Source organism: Anser brachyrhynchus (genome assembly GCF_964034855.1).
Source record: "Anser brachyrhynchus genome assembly, chromosome: 3".
In the NCBI taxonomy this organism is placed as follows: domain Eukaryota; kingdom Metazoa; phylum Chordata; class Aves; order Anseriformes; family Anatidae; genus Anser; species Anser brachyrhynchus.
The window spans coordinates 116,885,573-116,909,468 of record NC_137696.1 but is presented as its reverse complement, the minus strand read 5'-3'; the positions used below and the strand labels follow the sequence as shown (position 1 = coordinate 116,909,468).

Sequence of the window (23,896 nt, the reverse complement as noted above, 5' to 3'; positions counted from 1 at the left end):
TCCAGCTATAATTTATGCATTGTAAGCTTTCCTATGTAAATGCGGGAAATATATTTGAATACATTGGGAGATGCTGTAGCTGCGGGCTTTTGTTTTCAAAACTCTGTTAAAGAAAAAAAAAAAACAGTGGAAGAGTAACATATATCTAGTATATGCTCAGTCTTCTGCCTTTGGGGACTCCCAGCAACCAAAGCAGTGCAGTGTTTGGAGCGCAGTGAGGATCTAGATCTCTCACCTTTGGACCTTTGGCAATTTGCTCCGAGCTTTCTAAACCGTTTGCCTCAGCTGCTTGCTACAGACTATATAAGTGAAGGTCCAAGTCAGAAGGCTCACTCTCCCTCTGAGGCAGTAGGGAAGAGGTGAAGAGGGGAGGGAAAGAAAAGCAGAGGAAAAGAGAGAGCAGCAAGAGGGTTCGGGGCTCGCCATGGGCCCTGTGCAGCTCTTGCTGCTCTTGCTGCTGCTCAGCAGTGGTGTTCTCACACGTAAGTACCGCCTTTTATGGCAGCGCTTTTTGCTGCTTTATTTATGAACTCATTAAAACAACGATAATGCAAAAATCAGCAAGACAGTGGTTTATAGAATTAGAGAGGGTAAGTGTGATTAAAGAGGCCATCTCTTCCGTTTGGAGGACTGGGCAACTATAGGAGGATCCCAACATAGGAAAAAACACAAATGTTTTCTGGTGCCTTTTGATCAGATTTAATGTATTTTACAACTTATAAGGAATTCAAGTAGTTTATTTGGGCCTGATTGTTTTTCTGTAATGCGGTCCTTGTTCACATCCATGGAACTACTGCAGCTTACAGTTCAGGCTTATCCCAGGTTTTGCTGAACCATGTTTGGGGTGCGTGAAAAAAAAAAATGGAAGCAATAAAGCAAAATGTATTTGGCAGGTAGCACTTAGGTTTGAAACACAATTTTGTGTTAAGGAGACACAGCCATCAGTAGTAGTAATAAAAGCAGTAGACCAGCAGAGGTTTCTTTCTAAAATCAGAAAAGACACTCTGGATCAATATGGTGCAGTGTATTGTGAGCTCTCTCTTTGCTTCCCAAGAAGTGGCTTTTCAAAATATGACACTGTAGTGTTATGACTGCAGGAACCTCAAGGAGGGAAATGAGTCTGGGGCCAATTATGCAGTTCTGAACCACTGTCAGGATTTATACGCAGATCCAATTCAGCATAAATACACCTTTGCAGGACTACCATTCTGTTCCTGACTGATGTTACAAAATTTTGAACAATGCACTTTTTTCTAATGCTTAATATTAGTGTTATTACTGTTGCTACTATATTACAATAGAGTGGTCAGCCTTGGAATTCCCATTATGGAATCCTGGAAAGTCTGCAGGAAATATTCTGAAAAGTGTTGGCATTTATGTGTGATGTCCAAGGAATGACATAGCACCACATGAGTGCAGCAAACTTACTAGGATATATTTTATTGTATATACAATAGTCATATGGGATGTGTCTAAGACATAATGGAGCAAACAATTCTTAAATTAAATAGGTTTTAAATTCATGTTCTTTTTCTCCAAAGTGTGAACTCTGAATATTCACACTGGTTGCCAGAGAAAGCATATTGATTGTTTAAACAAAATAATCAACAAGTATATTTATCTTGACCGATATAATTCAATCCTATTTATTGCCCTACATTGTCTACCAAAAAAAAGATTCTTGGAAAAAAAAGGTTTAATAGCAGAGAATTGTAGTATTACTTATCAAAGTTGTCGTTTTTCAAATGTACAAAATGTGAAATACAGCCATTCATTCATTATGCAGTATTTCTGTGTTCCAAACAGACAAAACATTTAAAGCAAGCAAACTATGTTACAAGGTGTATTTCATCTGTCTACCTCTGAATTTTATGCCTATTGTTTAAACTTCTTCATGTAATACAGAACCATTAAAAATACTTGCCAACCTAGAAGCTGATCCATCTCCTTGTAAAACAAAGTAATTTAATTCAGTGAAAACATCAAAAGTTGGTATTAATTAGACAGGTCTTACAGTGAAAATGTAGTATTTCCTTTTATATATACATAGTCCTTGCTTTATGACTATAAACCGCCTGTGCAACTTTTAATTCTTGTTTTTATTCCTTACAGAAGAAGAAACACCTGAAAATGGAAATCCCGGATGTTCAAGTAACTGATTTCTTGCATCTGCTTTTGTTGTCTCATGTTGCTATATTAACTAAATACAATATTCAAAGCTTTTTCCTATTCCACACATTTCTGCCTCAGAAATAAGTGTAACAAAAGTGATGGCAATATTCTGAAGTCTTAACTGTCATTTATTTCAAGTATTTAATTATCCATAAGGCTTAACCATAAGAATATCAAAAGTTTTAGTAAAATCAGAAGAGATGAGATAGTGTTTCTAAACTTTTTAAAAAGCTCCCTTTAAGAAGCTTTTTTTTTCATTGTTTTGTTAATTTCTTAATTCTCAGGTGTAAATTCCTTAATCTGGAAATCCCTGTTTATCAGATGTGAAGCTTTACTAGTGAGGTTATGCACATTACACTTTACCATGAGCTGAATCTCACTTCTGATGTACTCTTCACAGTGGCTGCTAAACCCACAGAATTGCACTTGGATCTCTAACTAAATAACTGCAGAATAAATCATCAACTCTGTCAGCAAGGACAGCAATTCCTTAAAACAAGTCAAGACTCAGGAAATGCTGACTTTATGCCCTATCTCTATAATGAACTCTGACTGGCCCTGACTGCTTGGTTAGACACATAATGTTCCACCACAGGGTCAAAGTACCAAATAAGTTGTTTTGTCTGTTGTCCCTTTTGGTCTTCAGGCTTTTTTTTTCAGTTGTTGGATACTTTAGCACCACCGCCAGGCAACTGAGGCTATTTCAGCTGCCTGAAAGAAATTCAAATTCTTTTCTGGGCTTCACTGCCAATTTCTTGTGTATTTTTGATATAATAAATTCATTGGTATTTGCATTTCTAATCTTATCATTTCCGTATTCCTTTTCCATCTATTCCTGTGCAAAAGCAGAAAATGAAGCAATAATTAGCCTTTTGGCTTTAGCCTAGCAGATATTGGTATTGCAAACATTTCTGAGAATGTACAGCTAAGCAGTGATAAAGTCCAGGACAGTAAAAAGTAACGGGGATAGTGGTGATTTTTTTTACTGCAGTTAAATTTAAGGTTAATTAGATGACTTAAGTAATTTGTCAAATGTTTGTCAGTAATGCTGATGACTGTATGGTAGCAAGTATTAATTATATTATAATCGAGCAATTATATTATAAGTCGAGCAATTTCCTGAAAGTAATCTCAGTTAAAACACTATTAAAATAGTTAAAGCTTATAAAAATTATAGTCCAGTGAGGAAATACAATATCCGTAGTAATGTTCCATTCTCCTCCCTAAGTATGCAATTCTGTGGTATATATGACAAGATGCCATTTCATTTGCCCTGTGACATGATAAATATTTTATAAAAGAGGAAGAGTACACCTACATTGATGGCAGGTGTAGGCAAGCAAAATCATACAGATTTGATGGTGGGCATTTGGGTTTATAGCAAGATGACTGTACCTTTTTCTTCTGCAAAAGTAGATCAGATATGTTCAGACAGTCACAAATAACTACATAGTAGATATTTAGGAAAATGAGTTTCACTCAGCATCACTATAATGTCACAGTCGCAGTGAGCTGCTCAGTCCGAACAGAGGGAACAGTTATTTCAGGTTCAGATACAGCTAAAATGCTTTAATACAGTCACTTTAAATACCTGATCATATGTTTAGTTTAAAATGATGCCTGTAAATATAATGGGAGTGCATTGTACCTGAGGATATTATTTGGCCTACATTATACATTCCAGACACAAAAAGAATATCTTATAGCTCTGTATTTGACACTGAGCCAAAATAATCTTTCTTTATGTCTCTGTTATGATGTTCATTTTTGCTTGTAGGATTTAAAATTACAGACAAATTGCCTCTGAAAACAACAGCAACACATTAAATACTGGTGATATTCATCCCTTTGAGGAAGACCATTATGTTTTATGGCTTCCTTTGATATAAAATAGAAACACCTCCACTAATCCTTCCTCCTGCTTCATCCTCGCTCAAAGACTGAGTGGTTTTGTCTTGCAGTGGATGGTCTTTATATAGCAAATTTTATATAGCAAAAAGTTAACACCATTAAAAAGTCTACTGTAGTGAAAATCATTGATCTACTAAGCGAATTCATTACAGTATATCACATTTCAGGAAGATATTCTGTAAATTCAGATGAAATGGTAAAATGGTAATGGAGAAAGCTAGTTTTAACATTCTATCCCTTTCTGTGTTTATTTGCTTTCAGTCTTTCCCATGTGATTTAGGTAGAGTTTCTTGCATCTTTGAATTATTAGGCAAAATCTTAGGTGATTTTATTCATTTTATTAAGAATTTTAAAACTGCCATTTGATTAGTGTATTTTTAAAGTAATGGGGTCATTCTTAAAAGGGTTCCACATCTTAACTTTTCTGCTGGTTCTGTCATTAACTCAATTAGGTGTGATTCTAAGGCCAGGTGGGGTCATATTTTCAGTTCTCATTCTATACAACATGGGACCCAAAAAGTTATGCTTCCTCCAAAAATTTTTGTCTGAGCTATAGCTACTTTAGAAAATATCCAGCTGACATGAAGGCATTACTTCTCTGTCTAAAAACTCCCCTATAGCAAGTATAAAAGAGAGTAGTGGGGCACTTATGCTTCCTTTATGAGGGGCATTCATTTTAGTTACACGACATTAAGTATGTATTGTAAGGATCTCAATATGCACAATCCTACTAAGTGATAAAAGCTCTCTTGTTTTCCTAATTGCAGAAGATGCAACCAGATTTAAACACCTCAGGAAATATGTTTACTTATATGAAGCAGAAACATCAAATGGAATCACGGGAACAGCAGATTCTCGAAGCGGTTCAAAGATCACCTGCAAGGTAAGGAAAAGAGAGTAAATACAACTCATTGGGACTGTATACTGAGTAACATAGGAGCTGGCAACTGAGAAACATCCTTCAGTGTTTTTCCAAACAGGATTATTCTTTTGAAAGTACATGTTGAGAGCCCTGAAGACTAACCCTCCCTATCCTAGACAGAAGGCACTTCATACCTTCATACCGCTATGTTAGTGTTCTGTCTTGATCTGGCTGTACTTTTAGGGGAGAGAGGAAGAAGACCTGGTAGTTGAACTTTGCTTCGCTACCAGGCTGAATGTATATCAAACAATTCTAGAGGTTAAACTAAGACAGCTCACTGATGCCATGAAGACAACTTGGTCACCTGTTGGTGGTAATAGTCAGGCCAGGATCAGTGCATTAGGGGTAAAAGACTCCACAGGGCATTAAACTAATGTCCATCCTAATCCTGCACCAGCTTCCCAAAAATATTTGTTTTTAAATGTTTTTTCAGAAGTTGAGTAGTTGAGGAAAGTATTCTTTATTTAGCTCACACAATTTGACAGTCTAAACATCAATCATAATGACTCAAGTTTTCATACAATTTTTCTAGTACTATAAATTTTCAGAACCTAGGTTGCTTGTTTACTGTGTGTATACTCCATGCCATTAGCCAAGCCAATACCTGCTTTGAAGTCTTCTACCTCAAGCTACCTTAAGCTGTTTAGATCAGTTTGGAATCTTTCCCAAGAACTGCTATCAGCACAATTCTGACGATTTACCAAGCCAAGGAAGACTATGTTCTCAAAACTGGATCTGGAAACATGGTAATGAAAAAACAGATAAACACAACCTGTTTGTGTTTTCAGGTTGAACTGGAGGTACCACAGCTGTGCCACTTCATCCTGAGGACAATGCATTGCTCCCTAAGGGAGACATTTGGTGTTGACGCTGAGGGAAGATCCATGCTGAAAAAGTCGAAGAACTCTGAAGACTTTGCAAATGCCATGTCCAAGTAAGCAATATCAATTATCAGTACAATACATCAATATCAATACATCAACACCCGTAACCTTAACACTGAACAGCTGGTAATGTTACAGCCCTGACTATGCTTTTCCAGGCTTAGAACACACTGATGATAAGATGGCAGGTTTATACGTTATTTCCACAGCAATACTCTCTCTATTTAGGGCTAACTTGATACAGTTCTTGGTTGTGACTAGGGAAGTGTTTGTTCTTTTTTTTTTTTTTTTCTATCCAGAATTTTCACTTAGAATGTCTTTGTAATTTGTGTCATTTACATAATGAAACTGTTGGTTAGTCTCCCAATAGATTACTGCAAGTGGAAGGTTCCTTCTTAGAAGGAAATTCTCAAATGGCTGTCTGCAGCCATTTTGAGATCATTTTCCATTGCTGATATGGTACAAAGACTGTGCAACAGAAAGGCATTTGAGACTGAAGTCCAGTTTTCCTATCATGATCTTTAATGACCTATGGGACTTATCTTTTCCTTACTTATCTGCTTTCGTAGCTTACTGCTATTATTTCCTCCACCCAGCTAGACCTCAGTGCTCTTTAGTGTGTTGTATTCGTGCCCCTTTAGGCATGCTTCAGTGCCTCACTATCCACTTCCTCTTGTTTCCCAAACCATTTTAAGCCATAGATTTTAAAACAACTTGAGGAAGTGTTAAAATATTTTTTTCAGAAAACAATCACAGTTTTATTTAAAAAACGCAACTAGCAGAGAATCTTTCCCATCCTTTTGTAGCCTATTGCAGTAGTTAATAATTACCTCATTCTAAAAATTTGCTTATCTCCTCTCTGAATTTGTGCAATTCCAACTTCCAGCCATTGCTCCTGATATTTACTTGTCCTTAGATGACGTAGTCTGGTGATATCAGAATGTCCTTGGTTAGAATTTTGCTGGGAAATACCTACTTTAATAGTAAGACTTTGTAATAGTAGTAACAATGAATAGTAAATAATCATAGACCAAAATAAACGTGATGCTTTAGGTGTAGCCCATCATTTTATTGACAGCATGTTCTTCACCATGTGGTTTTGACATGTTTTCATACTAATGTTGGGGGTTTTTTGGACAGACATGAGCTAAAATTCAGCATTCAGGATGGAACAAAAGTCAAGCTGTATCCAGAGAAGGATGAACCTTTGAATGTCCTGAATCTCAAGAGAGGGATCATCTCGGCTCTGCTTGTGCCAACAGAAACAGTGGAAAATGTAAAAACAATTTCTATGGTAAGTGTTTTGAAAACCATTCACGTTATTTCCTTAACAAATGGAAGAAATCTCACCTAGTAGAATTACTCCTAAATATAATTTTCAGAAGACATGGAAATTCAAATGAGAGAGGGTGCATTTCTGCTAGATCAGAAAACGTCTGACAGCATGAATAAAGGTACCAATTTCTTTCTTCTCTCCAGGATACTGTATATGGAAAGTGCGACACTGACGTTGAATTCAAATCCAGGAAAGGAAATGTTGCAGAAGATATATCAATTAACAGGAACCTGAAAGCCTGTGACAATTTCAGCCCAATCAGAGATTATGTCAGTCCCATTGCCGTTGTGAAGGGACTAGTAAGTATACCACTAAAAATCTGTAATATAATATTCTTCACTGCATCACTTAAAATGATAAACAACTACTAATTTTGTATTTATCTTATAAAAGTTTCAATAGGTTTTCTGTACCCTTGTGTAAGAACAGACTGTGATTTTGCTGGCTGTCAATAGAGAACAGATGCAGACAAAAATAATATAATTACCGTCTTCCATGTTCTTCTCATGATTTTTTAGAGGAGACCATCTCATAGTTTGTCTTCTATAGAGGAGTTGGTACTATCGATTACACAATAACCTATCAGATCATGCACAAATTGTTTGTTTACTGGGTCAAAATTTTCAACATTTCCATTTCACGTAAAACATACAGTCCACCAACACCCTGATATTTTTGTGATGTGCAGGACATGGCTCTCTGCCCTAAAGTAAAAGTTTTGACATACTGTTCAGGCTATTAGGAATCCACAATGATCAAATGCAGTTGCTTCCATGAATATTTGCAGACTTCTTCCTGATAACATGGCATCTGTGCCTTTGAGTGTTTTTCCTAAAAAAAAAGGAAAAACACAGGACTTCATATAGTTCTGAAAAAATACATTTATTGATTTCTGCCACTTCTACAGCTTGTTGTAGAAATCTTTAAAATGTGTATAATAAGAGTGAAATTACAAAGAACATCAACTCTTATGCGGGGCCTGAACTACTTTAAAAATTGCAAACTAGTTCATATGAATGAGTCCTTTATCGTAAGCAACAGGGGATCGATCATGAGGTAACTACTAAGCCAAACATCACAGTGAGGCCAGAGGAAAAATTTCAGTGGGATTTTTGCCTGTGAAGAGACTTAAGAATAAAGATTACTACTAGCACAATTTCCTCTTTGTGTGAGAATGATTACAGTTATGCACCATCATTTTCAATATACTGTAACTGTTAACATTACAGAAGAAGTGTGGCAGCCTGTAAAACTATGTTTGTTCCTACATTGTTCAATAAAATGTCTGCCATATTGTTTATTTTACAGAACATCCCATTATCTACCCTTTTGAGTAGTACTCAATTCTGTCATTACAATATTGATGCAAAGAAAAGGCATGTAAGAGATGTTGTCTGCAGTGAAAAACACCTGTTTCTGCCTTCCTCATACAAGTAGGTTGCTCACTACTAAATATAACACTTCTAAAATTGATATTTATTTGGAATGATGATGTATTAAATTCTGCCATGACTTCTTCCCCAAATATGCATTTTGTTCTCAAGGAGGCAAAAAGCATAGCAAGATCCCTCAAAGGTATTTAGACTCATCTAAAGCTCTGAATATGTCTTTGTTTGCTAGAAATCGTTATGGTATGATGACAGAGGTCAACCAGACACTGAAGCTTGAAGATACTCCAAAGATCAATAACAGAAATTTTGATGGAGGTACAACTGCGATCCTCAATAAATGTTAAATACGGGAACTTTTTTTTTGTAACAGTGAATTCATTAAAGATGTGTTTGAGGGCACCAAAAAATTAAAACAAATTTTAATGAATCTTCATTGATTCAGACATAAAAAAGATTTGGGGAGAAGTGGGGGAAAATTGAAAAATTTAAAAACACTTTGAAATTCTAAATGATCTTTGTCTTTTTATTTTAATTTTGAAATTAATCTTTATAGTTAAAAAAGTTATAAATAGTCTGGAAAATAATTTAATCTTTTTGGAAATTAGTTTAATAATACTTTCTTAGTTAACCATAATTCCTTTTGCAGCTTTTAACTTCAGCTGCCAAATCTAAACAGTTCATGATTTCTATAATTAGGTTCTGAAAAACCCTTCTTTAAAATGCAATTCTTATTCCTAGTCAGAGCATATTTCTCCTAAGATACGTTCATTAAAAATTAGAAAAGCAAACTCTGCTAATACGAAAGGTGTCAAGGAAATGTTTTCACGAAATTTTAAGAAATTTTATGCAAATAAGTATCATGATTTTACTTTGGAGAGATTGTATTTAAACTCCATTCCATTATTTTTACAAACGCTTCAGCTGTTAAATTTCATCAGTTGTGGTATAAAACAATCTGTAGTGTTGATATTAATTATATTGCGTATAGCAAAAGGTAAAAATGAACACAGGTCCGTGATAAAGATATAAAGAATGCCATTTTTTCATTGCTAGATGAACTGGAGGAGAAAGGACTTGCCCTGGAAGTTGCAGATGCCAAATTTTCTCGTCAGGGTGATGCTGTTTTGAAAATTCTTCAAGAACTGCAGAAACTTGCAGCCTCCCAGCAAAACCAGCAAAGAGCAAGACTCTTTTACAAATTTGTTTCTGGACTTAGAAGTTTACACAACACCACTCTTGGCTCTCTTGTACCAAAGATGATGGAAACTTCAAGGTATGTTCCAACAGTTCATTATACAAATACAACATGTATCAAATACATAGCAAAATAATTCCAAAGTTGATTTGCTTCACACTCCTTTAAATTGTAGTTTAATGGATGTAAAGATTGTCTTTCATAAAGATAAGTATCATACTAATTATCTAGAGAGAGAAATGAGAGTAAGTAAGAACTTTGAATTTAATATTTTTCCATCAGAAATTCTTGGATGGTAATGAGAACTTGAACATTAAATACATGAAAACAATATAAGAATTTAAATAGGTCTGAAAGTTCTAGGTTTCTGTGAAGTACTAATATTGCTTGATCATTATATGCTCAAATCTTCCAATCTTACTGGAAAAGCTGAACTATAAATTATAGTTGAAGCACAGCACAGAGTTTTTCTCCCAACCACCATCCCAAATGTGTACGCCTGATGCAATCCAGTGAATATGTTATTACAGCCAAATATCTTTTATCTAATTTTTCTCAAGAACAATGTAATACCAATTTCCAAGAACACAGTACTGAAAGTGAGATTTTTTGAGACATGAGGGCACAAATCTTTGGTCTGTCCTCCACTCCCCACCCAGACTATTCCTGTCCTGGCTGGACTTACACATACTTCATGTCTTCAGTCTGTAGAAGGATCAGAGCCTCAGTCTAGTTCAATATATTTTAATACAGAAAGGTATCGGAAAGTCTGAGGTTGTGGAGAAAAAAAAGATATGTCTGTGTAATGACAGTATTGTTAATACTTTATTCTTGTTCATATCTAGTCATTACATTGTAGCTTATAAAACTAAGAAACTTGTTTCTGATAAGCAATTGCATGACTTGCTTCCAGTCATACATTAGCATACATGATTTATATTAACACACCTTAATAAACACGTCAAATTTTTCTTTCAGACATGAAGCATGCAGGGATAACAGCAAACAAGGAATTAATTAACCAAGGCCATCCCTTTTCTTTTCAGTTCCTTCACAGTTCAGGCCCTGACTCAGTGTGGGACTCCAGAGTGCTACAGCGCCATTCTTCAAATACTGAGAACTGGAAACATGAATCCACTTGTGGTAGATTTGATTACATACACACTGGCACTATTGCCTTCTCCAACTCCAGAAAGAATACAGGAAATTCTTAACATGGCCCAGTATCAGCCAAGTAGAGCTTCTTTTTATGGCTTGAGTCATTCTGTTACTAAGTAAGTAATGGTAGCATGTAATTTTACAAAATAACCTCAAGAAAATATTACAAAAATAAATAGGCATTTCCTATTTTCTCCTTTTGTTTCTAATATCTCTATTGCTTTAGGTTCTATAATGAGAAGATGATTGTGACAGAGGAAATAATGAATGTTGCAGACTTCATGATGTCACTGCTTGGCACTGATTGTTCTGGGGATGCTGAACTCACATACCTCACACTTAGGGTATTTTTATTTTTTCCTTATTGTAGCACATGTATTATTTTACTTCTATTGGTGGAGAAAAAAAGTTTATCATTTTTCTATGTTTTTATCACTGACAGGCTATTGGAAACATGGGTGCAGTAATGGAGAAAGCTAAACCCAACCTGAAATCTTCTCTTAAGACATGTATTAGAAATGAAGCTGCATCACTTTCAGTTCAGAAAGCAGCCATCCAGGCATTCAGGAAAATGACTATTACTGAAGAGGTAAACTGGGTCACAAGAACCAGCATAAACTGCTTTCAGTTCACCCTTACTGTTCACATAAATAATTGAATAAACTAGGACATTGCTATTAATTCATATTTTTGCTATCTCCCTCTTAGCTGTCTGCAGCTTTTTTGGAACTCCTTTAGTTAGTTTAGCTTTTGTTCACACATCTGAGAAGTTCTGCAGACTTCAGATTTGGTGGGTGTTGCTCCTTTGAGATGAAGCTGCTTTATATAGACAGTTTCAATTCAAATGACAAGTTTGGATCTGTTCCTGTCAGAGTGTCTTAAATGGAGTTCTTATCTGAAGCTAGGTTTAACTAAGGAATTAATCCAGATTTAAATGGATTTAACTAAGAAAAATCACGTTTCTATTCTATACTGTCACTTTGTTGTCATTGTTATTAGCAGTACTAGTGAGATTTATGTTTATATCACAGTGATACGAAAGCACCTCCTACAGAATGGGTGACATTATACAGTGCACTTCAGCTAAGTATAGTGAAAAACAGTTTCAACATCAACAACTTCCTACTCTAAAAGATGAGATCTTGTTTCCAGACAAGGTTTAAGGAGTCTGGGACCTGGAAGCCCCTGGAGCTTACATCTTCAGATTTAGTATCATTTAAAACATTTGACTTTTTATTATTGTTATTCATCATTTTCAAACTATGTTTTTTATTTTCCTGCAGCAGAATATCTTGATGACCTTCTTTTCTTAAACTGAATGATACTCTTTTTTCCCAAATTTGAAGGTTTTTCCACAGACCAGAACACTTCAGATTCCCAACAAAAAAAATCATTATTCTAAAAAAAAAAAAGAAAATTAACCTGCCAGATACAGGATAAGAAAATCTGTTTTAACCAAAACAGTAATTTCTATTTAAAAAATCTATGAAAAGAAGCTTTATCAGAATAATACCTATGAAACACATTTGGTCAGTTTTAGAAACAAGGTGCTCTGTGTTTACACAGTCCTAAAAAAATACATCCTAGAAATTCTTTCACCCTATATGTTCCCAAAGGAGCTTGACACTATGTCTACTAGCCAGCTCATCAGTGCAAAACATATCCTTCTCTGTTTACATAGGACCGGTCAGCACTTTTGAAAGTGTTCCAAGGGGATGCACTTGCAGACAAACGTCTAGCAGCCTATCTCATACTGATGAAAAATCCTTCCCCAAGTGATCTTACAAAGATTTTGAGAGTCCTAACAAAGGAGAAGAATGAGCAAGTGAAAAGCTTTGTAGCCTCACACATTGCCAACATCCTAGACTCTGAAGAAGTAGGCATTGAAGAGTAAGTAAAATTTTGTTATATACTGCTCTCCTAAGAAGAACAAAGTTTTTCCATAATTGCAGTGGTTGTTATATTAGAAATGCAGTTTTTGCATTTTTGTTTGTTTGTTTGTTTGTTTTGGTTTTGTTTGTTTGAAGAAGAACATCAGCTGGGTAAATCTATGTTTTTGTTAGAGCATTGCCAACTTGCACTCTTGCCCGTAGTCTTATTTTTATTATTAGTATGTACAGAGAGCTAGCCATTTACAGTCACCTTAGTTGTATGAATGTCTACAAGGGAGACAAGAAATCTCACACCTAAAGCTAAATGTATTTCTGGAATTCATACTAATCATTTTTGCATTGCTATCCTCTTTCGTAGTCTTAAAAGCCAGCTTGAAGAAGCTCTGAAAGGAAATGAGGTTCCAACAGCCAAAGATTTCAGAAAATTCTCACAAAATTATCAGGTTTCCAAAAGAATTTCGGTACCTGGAGTCGATCCCATCTCTGCCAAAGTAGAAGGAAATGTGATATTTGATCCAAACAGTTATGTTCCTAAAGAGACTATGCTAAAAACCACCCTGGATATATATGGATTTGGCCCAAGCGATATCTTTGAGGTACAACAATTATCGAAAGCTTTTGCTAGTATTCAGCTGTTTTCTTTCTCACTTCTGTTTGCTTATAACAACTTTCCGTGAATAATGTATTGTTTTTACAAGCTTTGGGAGAAATCTAAAGATCACTATGCTTACAAGGAGACTTTCATTTGATCTCAATGGGCTTTAGAGCAAGCCATCCATTATGTGATGTCACTTGCCACTGACTGGATGGACGACCCTGTTGGAGTTATTGAAGGCCTCAGCTAGGGTAAAATGAACCCATCTGTAACAAATTGACTTCATGCTAATGAGTCATTACTGGCACACTGAAGTACTCATAGTAGATTCTAAGTGAGATACAGCCTATGTGTAGGTTTTATGTTGGACCTCGACAAAGAAAGAAAATGAATCGTAAGACCTAGTATTCTCTTCTGTTGCATATCTTCCCTTCAGAATCAGAGACTTGTAGGATACACTTTAAATGCATTTTTTGTTCCCTAGAAAGTCTGTTTGTTGTAAAGCTCCAAAGAAGTGGGGAAGCTGTCTCAGTTATGGTATTGTTCTGTTCATTTCAGCTTGGCTTGGATGGAAAGGGTTTTGAACCAACACTGGAAGCTTTGTTTGGAGAGAAAGGATTTTTCCCAGACACCGCAAGCAAGGCCCTGTACTGGGTTGACGGCAGAGTGCCAGAGCAGGTTTCCAAAGCTCTCTTTGACTACTTTGGTTACTCCCAGGATGGCAAGCAGGATCAGGTACAGCTTGAAAACATTATCTGTGCAGTACGGCATTCCCATATTTACTCAGTAACTGCAGCATTTACATGCTTATTGTGTATGAGCTTTCTCCTTTTCTGGTACGCTAGAATGGAAATCCTTAATGCTATTTAGCAATGCTCTTTTGTAATTGCATGTGGGAGAGGCCTTTGACTGGAAGCAGACAAAATGGCAAGAACTGCACGTGCAGATTACCCGACATTAACTGAGTAATTGTTCTAGATGTGTGATCTTACAGATTTCTCATAGATCTGTTTTACTACTTTCTGACTGAATTTTCAGGAGGTCATGAAAGGAATAATGCTTAACCTTGAAAAACTGTTAAAAGAATTAAGCAACAAGGAAGCTCCTGAAGGAAGAGCATATCTGAGAATCCTGGGAGAAGAACTTGGGTACTTGAAACTCAATGATTTCAAATTGCTGGGAAGCATGCTTTTAAGGAGCATTAAAACTCTTCAGAGTATTCCCGAAATGGTATGTTTCTGGTGTACTAATATGTGTTATTCATTTGTGGTTTTTTTTCTACAATTTTTTTAAAGTTTAGATTGTGTTGATCTATAGCCATTCTATGTAAAGAATGGATATTTGATGCCAGTGCTGGTCACATAAAAATAAAATTATTTAAAATGAAATACCAAAATGTAGTCTGAAGGACTCTGAGGAACCTATAAAGACCCCTTAATAACCAAGTGGAGTCCTCCTGGAAGATGGGTGAATGGAAGGGCAGAAAAAAAGGCAGGTTCAGATCTTATTGTATGACTGAGATATCTACTGGAACAATGCCCAAAATCTCAGTGCTTGCCAGTATGTTATATTACTAATCTTTTTATTATGAAAAATGTACATTAATATTAAACAATAGTCTATCATCTTAAAAAGAAAAGGAGATGTAGTACAGTTTAGGAGTATTTAGTAAAATGCTGCTTTCAATTAAGCCAAAAAGTGTTTTGCCATTGATTTTAGAGAAGCCAGAATGTTACGTCATCTAAACCAACTCACTTTCATATGTGTATGTCAAGACAGGAGATAAAATGTAGAATCCAGCATAGATCTGTTAATTTCCTTGTTTGATTCGCAGATTGCACAGGCCATCTCAAAAGGTGTTGACAGAGACTTATTTGTCCACTACATGTTCATGGACAATGAGTTTGAGCTCCCAACTGGAGCAGGTTTGCAACTGAAGTTTGCCTTGTCCGGAATAGCGACACCCGGTGCCAAAGTAGCTGTGAGGCTTCATCAAAAAAGTGTAAGTCTCAAGAGCTCTTTGTTCTGTCTTCTCCTATTAATCTACAATCTTATTTAGGGATTAGACTGTAACACCAAAAGAATGTTAAAGACTACCAAATATTCTTGAAGTCAAAAACAAAAACAAAACAAAACAAAACCTAATTTATTAGAGGTTAATATGTGGTAATTTACATTACCAGTTAATATGTGGATATTTACATTGAAGTAAGAAGTAACACATATGATAAATTAAATATGAGATATAATGAAATGTATGAATGAAATGTATTTTAATCACCCTTTTACAATAATCCTTTTAATCTCTGTGTAGTTCTCTATGTATGCTTTCAAAATGAGAGTAGTGCAAAAGCTACAGCATGTGAATTAGTTTTTCAGACCAGTTAATAAAAATTTTTGATGTAACCAAATCAAAGTGAAAAATTTGCTTTCCAATTAAATATTGAAAAAATGAGCTAAAGGAAACATTTTTTATATGAAATTAAACATATTTTAACATTTTAAAAGTTTTAAACTTTTTTCCAGTTTTAGTAACTATTTTACTCTATTTTAGTCAATATTTTATATAAAGTTCTCAATAGTTGCAGTTCACATAAACTTTTAATTTCTTAACATACACAGTATTTAAGTAAACATTTTAAAAAATGCCCTTAAAGTTATTATTGGCTGCTATTTAGTATCTTGTGGAGTGTTTTCCAGAATATTGCATTCTGTCCCTTCTTTCTGTAATAGCTAAACAAAAGCTTGAAAATTAGCTGTCTTCTGTTTAGAGAATTTCAAATCTTGGATCCATTTTTTTTTCCAAATACCTTACTCATTGCTTTTGAAAATTGCTATATTTTTTCCACAATGGTTTTTGTTTTCAGAGCCATTATTTAAAAATACATGCAAGTAGCTTAACATACTTTCCTTCTGCAGCATGAGTACTTGTACAGTAAATTAGATAAGGTTTCTTGGTGATATTATCTTGCTGTATTTGCTACATGACAGTTACCACTTATGTGCTCCCTCAGCTGATGTGACTTGGGAATCAATTATTTTGAATAGCAAAATCAATTATACAAAACCTACCTTTAGTTTATCAGTAATGAGGGTATTATGTTTGTTTTCTAAAAAGTATAGGAAGTGTATTGTAAAAATAAATACATCTTTTTGGTTTTATTAAATAGATGCAAGCAGAACTCGTTGCTAAACCTTCAGTAGCAGTTGAGTTTGTAACACACCTGGGAATAAACATGCCTGAATTTGCTAGAAGTGGCGTGGAGATGAATTCCAATATATTCCATGAGTCTGGAATTGAAGCACATGTTAGCGTGAAAGCTGGACAGCTGAAATTCAGCATTCCTGCTCCAAAGACCCCAACAAAGCTCCTCAGTGTCAGGTAATGGGAACTCAATGAGAACTTTCAGTGCTGTGTTCTTGCCTTCCCTTCTCTTTTTTTATTTTTTTCTTCTCTCACATTAAATTATTGCAATAGCAATGCCTGTTAACTACCGATGTTATTTCATTAAGCCCCTTCCTCAGTAAGTTATTTTTATTCAGAAAGTAACTTTGTAACCTTACTAATCAGACAACATATGTGTAATATCTGAACACCTGTCCTGGGAATAAATGGCTCACTTTCCTCTTCCAGCAACACATTACATTTGGTGTCTCCAACCAAAACTGAAGAGATTCCACCTCTGATTGAGAACCGAGAGTTCTGGACGTCATGCAAGCCTCTCATTGCTGGTCTAAATTTCTGCACCAAATTATTGTACTCTAATGCCAGTGCCACAGATGCAGCTCCATATTATCCCTTGACTGGAGAAACCAGGTAAGTTAGAAAAGCTTTGACTATGTCTATTTTGTGTTAAATAACCTTCCTTCTCAGAGCTTAGTATCTATAGTACACTCTCATATAAATCTTACCTTTAAAAATCTTCAAATTACAGACATGAGCTGCTCAGAATGAGAGCTATTGAGAATTGTATGTTTTCTACTGTTTGTGGTCATGGCAAAATCAGTTATTTATAAGACATTTGTTTACTCCTCCTTTAGATATGAAGTTGAAATAGTGTCCACAGGAGAAGTGAAGGAATACTCTGCAAGTGCAAACTATGACCTACAGAGAGAGGGAAATGGCTTGATAGATACTTTGAAATTTGCTGTCCAAGCAGAAGGTAAGAGTCTGAAAAATCAGTATGGTTTAGCTTAGTTTTGAGCTATATGTCATTGAATTGGAAAAAGATTGTTATGAATAAATCACAATAGAGGTATTTACAGTATAAAATAGAACACTGTTTTCACAACCAAACAGGCCAACACTTTCACTTTCATTTCATTTCATTTCATTTCATTTCATTTCATTTCATTTCATTTCATTTCATTTCATTTCAATGTTTTCAATCCTGGTGAAAAATCTTCGTGATGACAGGCAGATTTTGCATCCCAAAAAATGCTTTAATGTATTTTAAATGAAAATGTGGTGTTGGGGAATGAAAGAAAGGAAAAGGAGAAATTAATGGGCTTTATATAAGAGAAAAATACCATTTCTGATAAAATATGAATGTAATGCATACAAATTAAGAAAAACTGCATAAAAAGCAAGTTTTTAAAGGGAGACAGCAACTTTAAGTAACAAAGTTGTGACTGGATTAATCCATAATGGATTTAGAAAATGAGGAGAAAAAGATGACCCAGTTTCTAACTGAAATTCATCAAAGGTTGCCTTAGATCCCCAGGACAATATAATTTCTAGTTGATTGGTTTTTGATTCCTTTTTAGAGAAATCCACAAGACTCCATAGTTGTGAATAACCAGAGTACATATTTTCCAGGTGTAAAGCAGCATGAAGCCACGCTGACCTTCAAGTACAATAGAGACAGGAAGATTTTGACCAGCGATGTCCACATTCCAGATGTTGATATTGACTTTGGTACAAACTTCAGAATTAGTGATGAATCCACTTCGGGGAAGAAAGCATATACCTTTGTCTTGGACTTTAATAACAAGAAGATTCCTGAAGTTACTCTTACTGGCCAAATAAGGTAACTCAGAAAACCATTTAGACTTCTTCAGATACCTTTGGATAAGATAGCTGAAGTTTTTACTGAACGTTGAAAATTTTGGAAAACAATATCTCATTTTTGGAGAAACTGCACATTCGTGTATGGAGACATATAAACTCATTCTTCAAACCCCCTTTAAAAGCCCTTGAAATATTATTTTATTTGTTACCCATCGCAAATACATAAAATAACTATACCTAATACACCAACTGATCCTTCCTACTGCATGTATAATTTCTGTTGGAAGATTCTTGAGGTAATTCTGCCATGTTTGCAAACATGATTACAAGAATGACATTGTACTAGTGTTATTGCAGGTGTGATAGTCAAAGGATATAAACAAGGCAAGGTTTGTTCAGAGAGGTATTATCATTTACTAGATATATTCAGCTCTAAAAAAAAAAAAAATGTTATTACATCTCCCCATGAAGGAATCTAACAGCACTCAATAAGCAACAAAACCAAAAATAACTGAGAGCTTCCTGTAAAAATTCCCACGCTTCATGATGAGAATATTTCCGGGAACATCTACAGGGGACCTAACAAAAATGTTCAGCCTGCCAGGGTTTCTAAAATTGTCTGCCTCACAAGCCCATGGTGAAATGAGCTGATCACATTCTTTAATAAACCTCAATCTTCCATGGAATTCTGTGATCTTGATGGTGCCCCAGGGAGTCTTTGTCTTTGCTGTTCATGCAGAATTGCCTCTGATATCAGTGGGAGCTTTGGACAGATGTCAGGGACCTCAATTCCCTTTCATTTGCACTAACATAATATTAGAAGTTTGCTCAAGTCAACAAAGTTACAGAGATAAAATAAATGTGAGTAAAGGAAAATGAAGCCCAGTGGCATAATATATTTTGTCAAGTGTTTTACTTCTACTTGATTCATGGTCACACTCAGTATCCTTAATAGAGAATTCAGCTTGAGTTCAGAATTTGGTTCAGGTAGAACATTAACAGACAGGTAGATATTTTCATCCATTTCAGTATTATGGATTTATATTATATATAATATGGAATTATTCTTGTATATATCCAAACAGCTGCATTATAACAATTTAATTTAAATTTCACAAAGTAACCGACAGGAGCTGAAAACATTAATTGACTCATAAAGAAGTATACAAGTTTTATTCATTCTATCTTTTGTAACATCTATTATGCTTTTACTTTAGATTTAAATGCTGAAATTGCTCCTGAGACATAGTGAAAACGTAGAATGAAATGTTTTACATTTGTATTTACATTTTGCTTTCACAGATATGCTGGAATGGAAGAAGCGATGATAGGAGGCACCATTTCTATTCCTCGCCTGCAAACTGAACTTAGATCTGAAGCATTGGTTAATTATTCACCCACCAAAGGATATCTTCAGATGAGCTCAGCTGCAACAACTCATGGGAACAGAATTTCAGAAAGAGTTCTTTTCAGATATGGTAGGAGCAAAAACATAAGCCATGTGTACAACCTATACTTTTAAACAACTTATTACCTTAGTTTACATTATACCCCTAAATTGAACAAAAATATACTAATTTTACTCTTTTCTTTTAAAATAATCATTTTCAGATTCTGAAAAAGTTGAGCTAGAGTGGAATTCAGGTGCCAGTGCTGCTGTGAAAAGAATGTCTTCTGGCTTCCCAGTGGACTTTTCAGACTACCCAAAGACTTTAGAGAAGTATACCAATGAACTGCTGGATCAGAAGGTTGCTCATACGGATATGACAATGCGACATATTGTATCACAATTTATTGTGGTATGTTTCAACCTACAGTAGATATTAATTACAACATGACTGCATAGTCCTAACTAATTTTTGCCTCCTCCAAGGAAGACAAAATGGGTACTACTTGTAAAAGCACTCGTCAGATTGAGTACGATTTATATTTTCAACTTTGATCAAGCCAACCACTTTATCAGATGGCTAGTGCTATACTAATTGTTATGCTGGCTTTCAGATAACTTACATAACTTAAAGGGTTGGAAAGTCCTAAAACTTTGTTTTACTTTGGAAAACTTTTCTCCTCGTTGCAGGCAACCAACACCTGGCTGCAAAAGGCATCAAAAGATGTCCCCTATGCCCAGACTCTACACGCCAAACTAAGTGGACTGCAGGAACTGAGCATTCAGAAAATTAACCTGCCTGTTATCACCATTCCTGAAGAACTTTTCCTGAAAAGGTAGATAGAGAAATAAGGATAATCACACAGAAAACTGAAAACAGATATTTATTCCTATGTTTGTGTTATTTTATTTTATTTTAATTTAATTTTATTTTATTTTATTAAACATTGTGGAATTGTTGTAAAAATCATAACATCAGAATAATAACAAAGAATTTTAGGACCAGAGAGACTAAATTATATAGAGGAAATGATGCATGTAATTAAGTAAGACAAATTTGAATCCACACTAATCATTCCTGCAGCATATGAATGAATACATCCTGAAGTCTTGTGTTGTATAGTAATGAGAACTGAGCAAAAATACAGTGTTCAACAACCTTTACTCTAGAGTCACAGAACTAATGAAGACAGATTTCTCATAGATTTGTGTTCTGCATCCCTACAGACACCTCTTTGGCCATAACCCTAACATCTGTACTTTTTCCTGTGCAGTCCTACTGGACAGTTCTTCCTATTCCCCTAAACACTCTGGTTGACCTTCACTGGTATAGTAGATGTATAAGTACCCTGACTCCATCTGTCACTTGCTCAGAGGCAGCACATGCCATGGTTGTAAACATATGGGCTGGATACTTGTACTAGTTTGAGCCCATCTCCTCCAGCTACTCTGGATTTCTCAGAGTTTGTATAAATGTAATTACTCTTGAGGCTTTTATCCTTCTGTCAAATTTGATAGAAATCATCCAATATATTAAAAAGTTCTGAAAGGTAAGGCCTGACCAACAAAAAGAGGGACCAGCAGCAAATAAATAGTATATTCCTTCTGTCTCTAGGAAATTAAAAAATAAATCAGCTGAAGTGGATCTAGTCATTAAAATGTTCATGTGCCTGCCAGAATTTGATCTCATTGCAGTTTCTAGCATATATAGTTCTTGCCAATTAGTGTTCATACCATATTGCTTCTCTGCTCATGCATAAGGATTCAAGGAGCAGTGGTGCTTGGTAATATCTTCAGTGGTACACCCACAGCTATTACTCTGATAAATCTTGTTTGTATAGTTTGCTCATGAGTTAAGGAAATATTGATTGATAAAATGAATGCAAAGAACTAAAGAAGCTAGTGTAAGATTGGATTATATAAACAGATGGGGAGAAGCGTTGCATTTTATCTCTTAGTGCTGTTTTTCCGTATATCGTCTTTCACAGAGGTAGTATAAAATGTTACATCTCTATTTCTTTCATTGCATTCCTAAGCTAAGTATAAGCAAGGAAAATGTTTTTTCCCCTACATTCTTACCAATAGTGCACATTGGAATAACAGGAATTTCTACTTCTCTGTGATGTTGCTTTTTTAACCATTTCATGTAAGGAACAAATTTTTTAAATGTTTGCTTAATTTTCATCTTAGGAAATAGCTCTAAGTGTAAAAAAGAACATTTTGTAATATAAAAGACCAGTTAGACAAACAAGAAAAGTATCTTTGCCAGCTTATTGTTCATGAACAAATGAGCAAAGTTTCCTCCTGTTTTGTCTTTTCATAACTACACATATTCCCCACAAACTTTTCAGCTAACAATCCATTTTTCCAGTCCTAAATCCTGGTGGAATGCTTACATTTTTATATATTTTTGTTCAGAATAAAATAAATAAAAAAAATCCTGAATATTTGGATTAAGCTTTTGAAATGCTTATGATCAGAGAGAAAAATTCTTGCTAATTTAGGTTCTTACAACATCTAATGCTTGTGAGACTTTTCATACCTATCTGTAAGCATATATCATTTAAAAAAAAAAAAAAAAGAATATAATCACTTTTTTCTGGTACTCAGCATGACACCTTGCTGAAGTGCAGCACGACTTTTGGAGGAATTATCTTTTCCTGTATACCAACAATTTTCTTTCAAATTCCTTCATTTTCATGCCAATACATCTTTTCATGAATGTGCATAAGGCAGATTTAGATTTGAATTCTTAGATTAGAAAATCAAATGCAAGATTCATAACAATTGCATGTGTGGCCCCTTGAATGACACTCTCTACGTGTGAGCTAAGGTTATTTAAACTCTGAACAAAGACTCAGGAATGTCTGAATTCTAATCCAAGGCCTTATGGAAATATTGTGTTTCTGGACTACAGGTTTCACAGCCTGGTCTAGTGGAAGCTGTCCCTACCTATGGCAAGGAGGCTGGAATTAGATATTCTTTAAAGGCCTTTCCAACTCAAACCATTCTATGATTCTATGACTATTTGATCTCTCAGTCTTCCTGATTATGAAATAAGGGGAAAAAACACTGACAGAATTCAGATATCAAAAATGCTTTCAGGAGATTCTGATAGATGAGCGCTTCAAAAATATTGAGATAATCTTTACATTTCTCTCTAAACCTAAAGTAAGGACATTGATATAACCATATAAGCCCATTATCCTGGGAATAGTAGGAATCATTTCTGTGTATATGTCATGGACTTGCACAGCTTTTAACAGAATCACTTTTATTTTCTAGTGAAGGCTGGATCAAATACATCTTCAATAAGAACAGTTTTCTGATTAATATTCCGTTACCATTTGGTGGAAGATCATCCTATGACATAAGGGTGCCACAAACTGTTAAAACACCTCCTCTGGTAATGGAGTCAATAGGAATAAATGTACCATCTCAGGAATACAGAATCCCAGCATTTACTGTTCCAGAATCCTACCCTCTTCTTGTGCCTCTACTGGGTACTTTAGAGGTCTCTACTAATGTGTACAGCAACTATTACAACTGGACAGGAGCATACACTTTGGCTAATAGCAGCACAGAGAAAGCATCCAGCATAAGAACTACTTACACCACGAATGCTGATTCAGTTTTTGAGCTACTTTCCTACAATGTGAAAGGTAAGAATGTGTGCTAATATTGTAATGCTGGCAAAACTATTTAAATGACTTTATTTTATACGTATCAGGTACAGCCCATTTATTTTTACATTGCTTATTTAAAGAAAGAGGTTGTGTAATCTCAAATCACTTTCTCTTTGTTTTTAAAGAGACAATGTGAATCCATTTATTTAGGCACTAAAGGTGAAGTCAGATAACTTGCTAAAGACTTAAGGTATATATTTTCAAATATATTCCATACCAAAGGCACAGTTCTTCAGAACTGAAGGCATGATCGTATAAACATTTCTGTATTTCACCAGTCAAGTGTTTTCAAAATCAGGCATGTGTGTAGGTATGCCTCCAGTTTGTTTTTCTCTCTCCCTCTCTCTATATAGGTA

At 35.1% G+C, this 23,896-nt stretch overlaps 1 protein-coding gene across 1 annotated transcript in view; it reads left to right on the top strand.

Annotated features, from left to right (window-relative positions):
- Positions 1 to 328: 328 nt before the first annotated feature.
- The window catches only part of APOB (apolipoprotein B), a 37,693-nt gene continuing 14,125 nt past the window's right edge, over positions 329 to 23,896 (top strand). Inside the window, exons 1-25 of the mRNA XM_080586041.1 lie at positions 329 to 482; positions 2,113 to 2,151; positions 4,851 to 4,966; positions 5,794 to 5,939; positions 7,030 to 7,183; positions 7,369 to 7,524; positions 8,534 to 8,658; positions 8,846 to 8,931; positions 9,670 to 9,889; positions 10,858 to 11,085; positions 11,196 to 11,313; positions 11,412 to 11,558; positions 12,651 to 12,859; positions 13,220 to 13,457; positions 14,015 to 14,191; positions 14,495 to 14,686; positions 15,291 to 15,458; positions 16,627 to 16,838; positions 17,091 to 17,273; positions 17,498 to 17,619; positions 18,276 to 18,486; positions 19,770 to 19,945; positions 20,079 to 20,266; positions 20,545 to 20,690; positions 23,140 to 23,516. Coding sequence (XP_080442167.1) covers positions 425 to 482; positions 2,113 to 2,151; positions 4,851 to 4,966; positions 5,794 to 5,939; positions 7,030 to 7,183; positions 7,369 to 7,524; positions 8,534 to 8,658; positions 8,846 to 8,931; positions 9,670 to 9,889; positions 10,858 to 11,085; positions 11,196 to 11,313; positions 11,412 to 11,558; positions 12,651 to 12,859; positions 13,220 to 13,457; positions 14,015 to 14,191; positions 14,495 to 14,686; positions 15,291 to 15,458; positions 16,627 to 16,838; positions 17,091 to 17,273; positions 17,498 to 17,619; positions 18,276 to 18,486; positions 19,770 to 19,945; positions 20,079 to 20,266; positions 20,545 to 20,690; positions 23,140 to 23,516 — 4,192 coding nt within the window. The 5' untranslated portion in view covers positions 329 to 424. The remainder of the gene's footprint in view (positions 483 to 2,112; positions 2,152 to 4,850; positions 4,967 to 5,793; positions 5,940 to 7,029; positions 7,184 to 7,368; positions 7,525 to 8,533; positions 8,659 to 8,845; positions 8,932 to 9,669; positions 9,890 to 10,857; positions 11,086 to 11,195; positions 11,314 to 11,411; positions 11,559 to 12,650; positions 12,860 to 13,219; positions 13,458 to 14,014; positions 14,192 to 14,494; positions 14,687 to 15,290; positions 15,459 to 16,626; positions 16,839 to 17,090; positions 17,274 to 17,497; positions 17,620 to 18,275; positions 18,487 to 19,769; positions 19,946 to 20,078; positions 20,267 to 20,544; positions 20,691 to 23,139; positions 23,517 to 23,896) is intronic.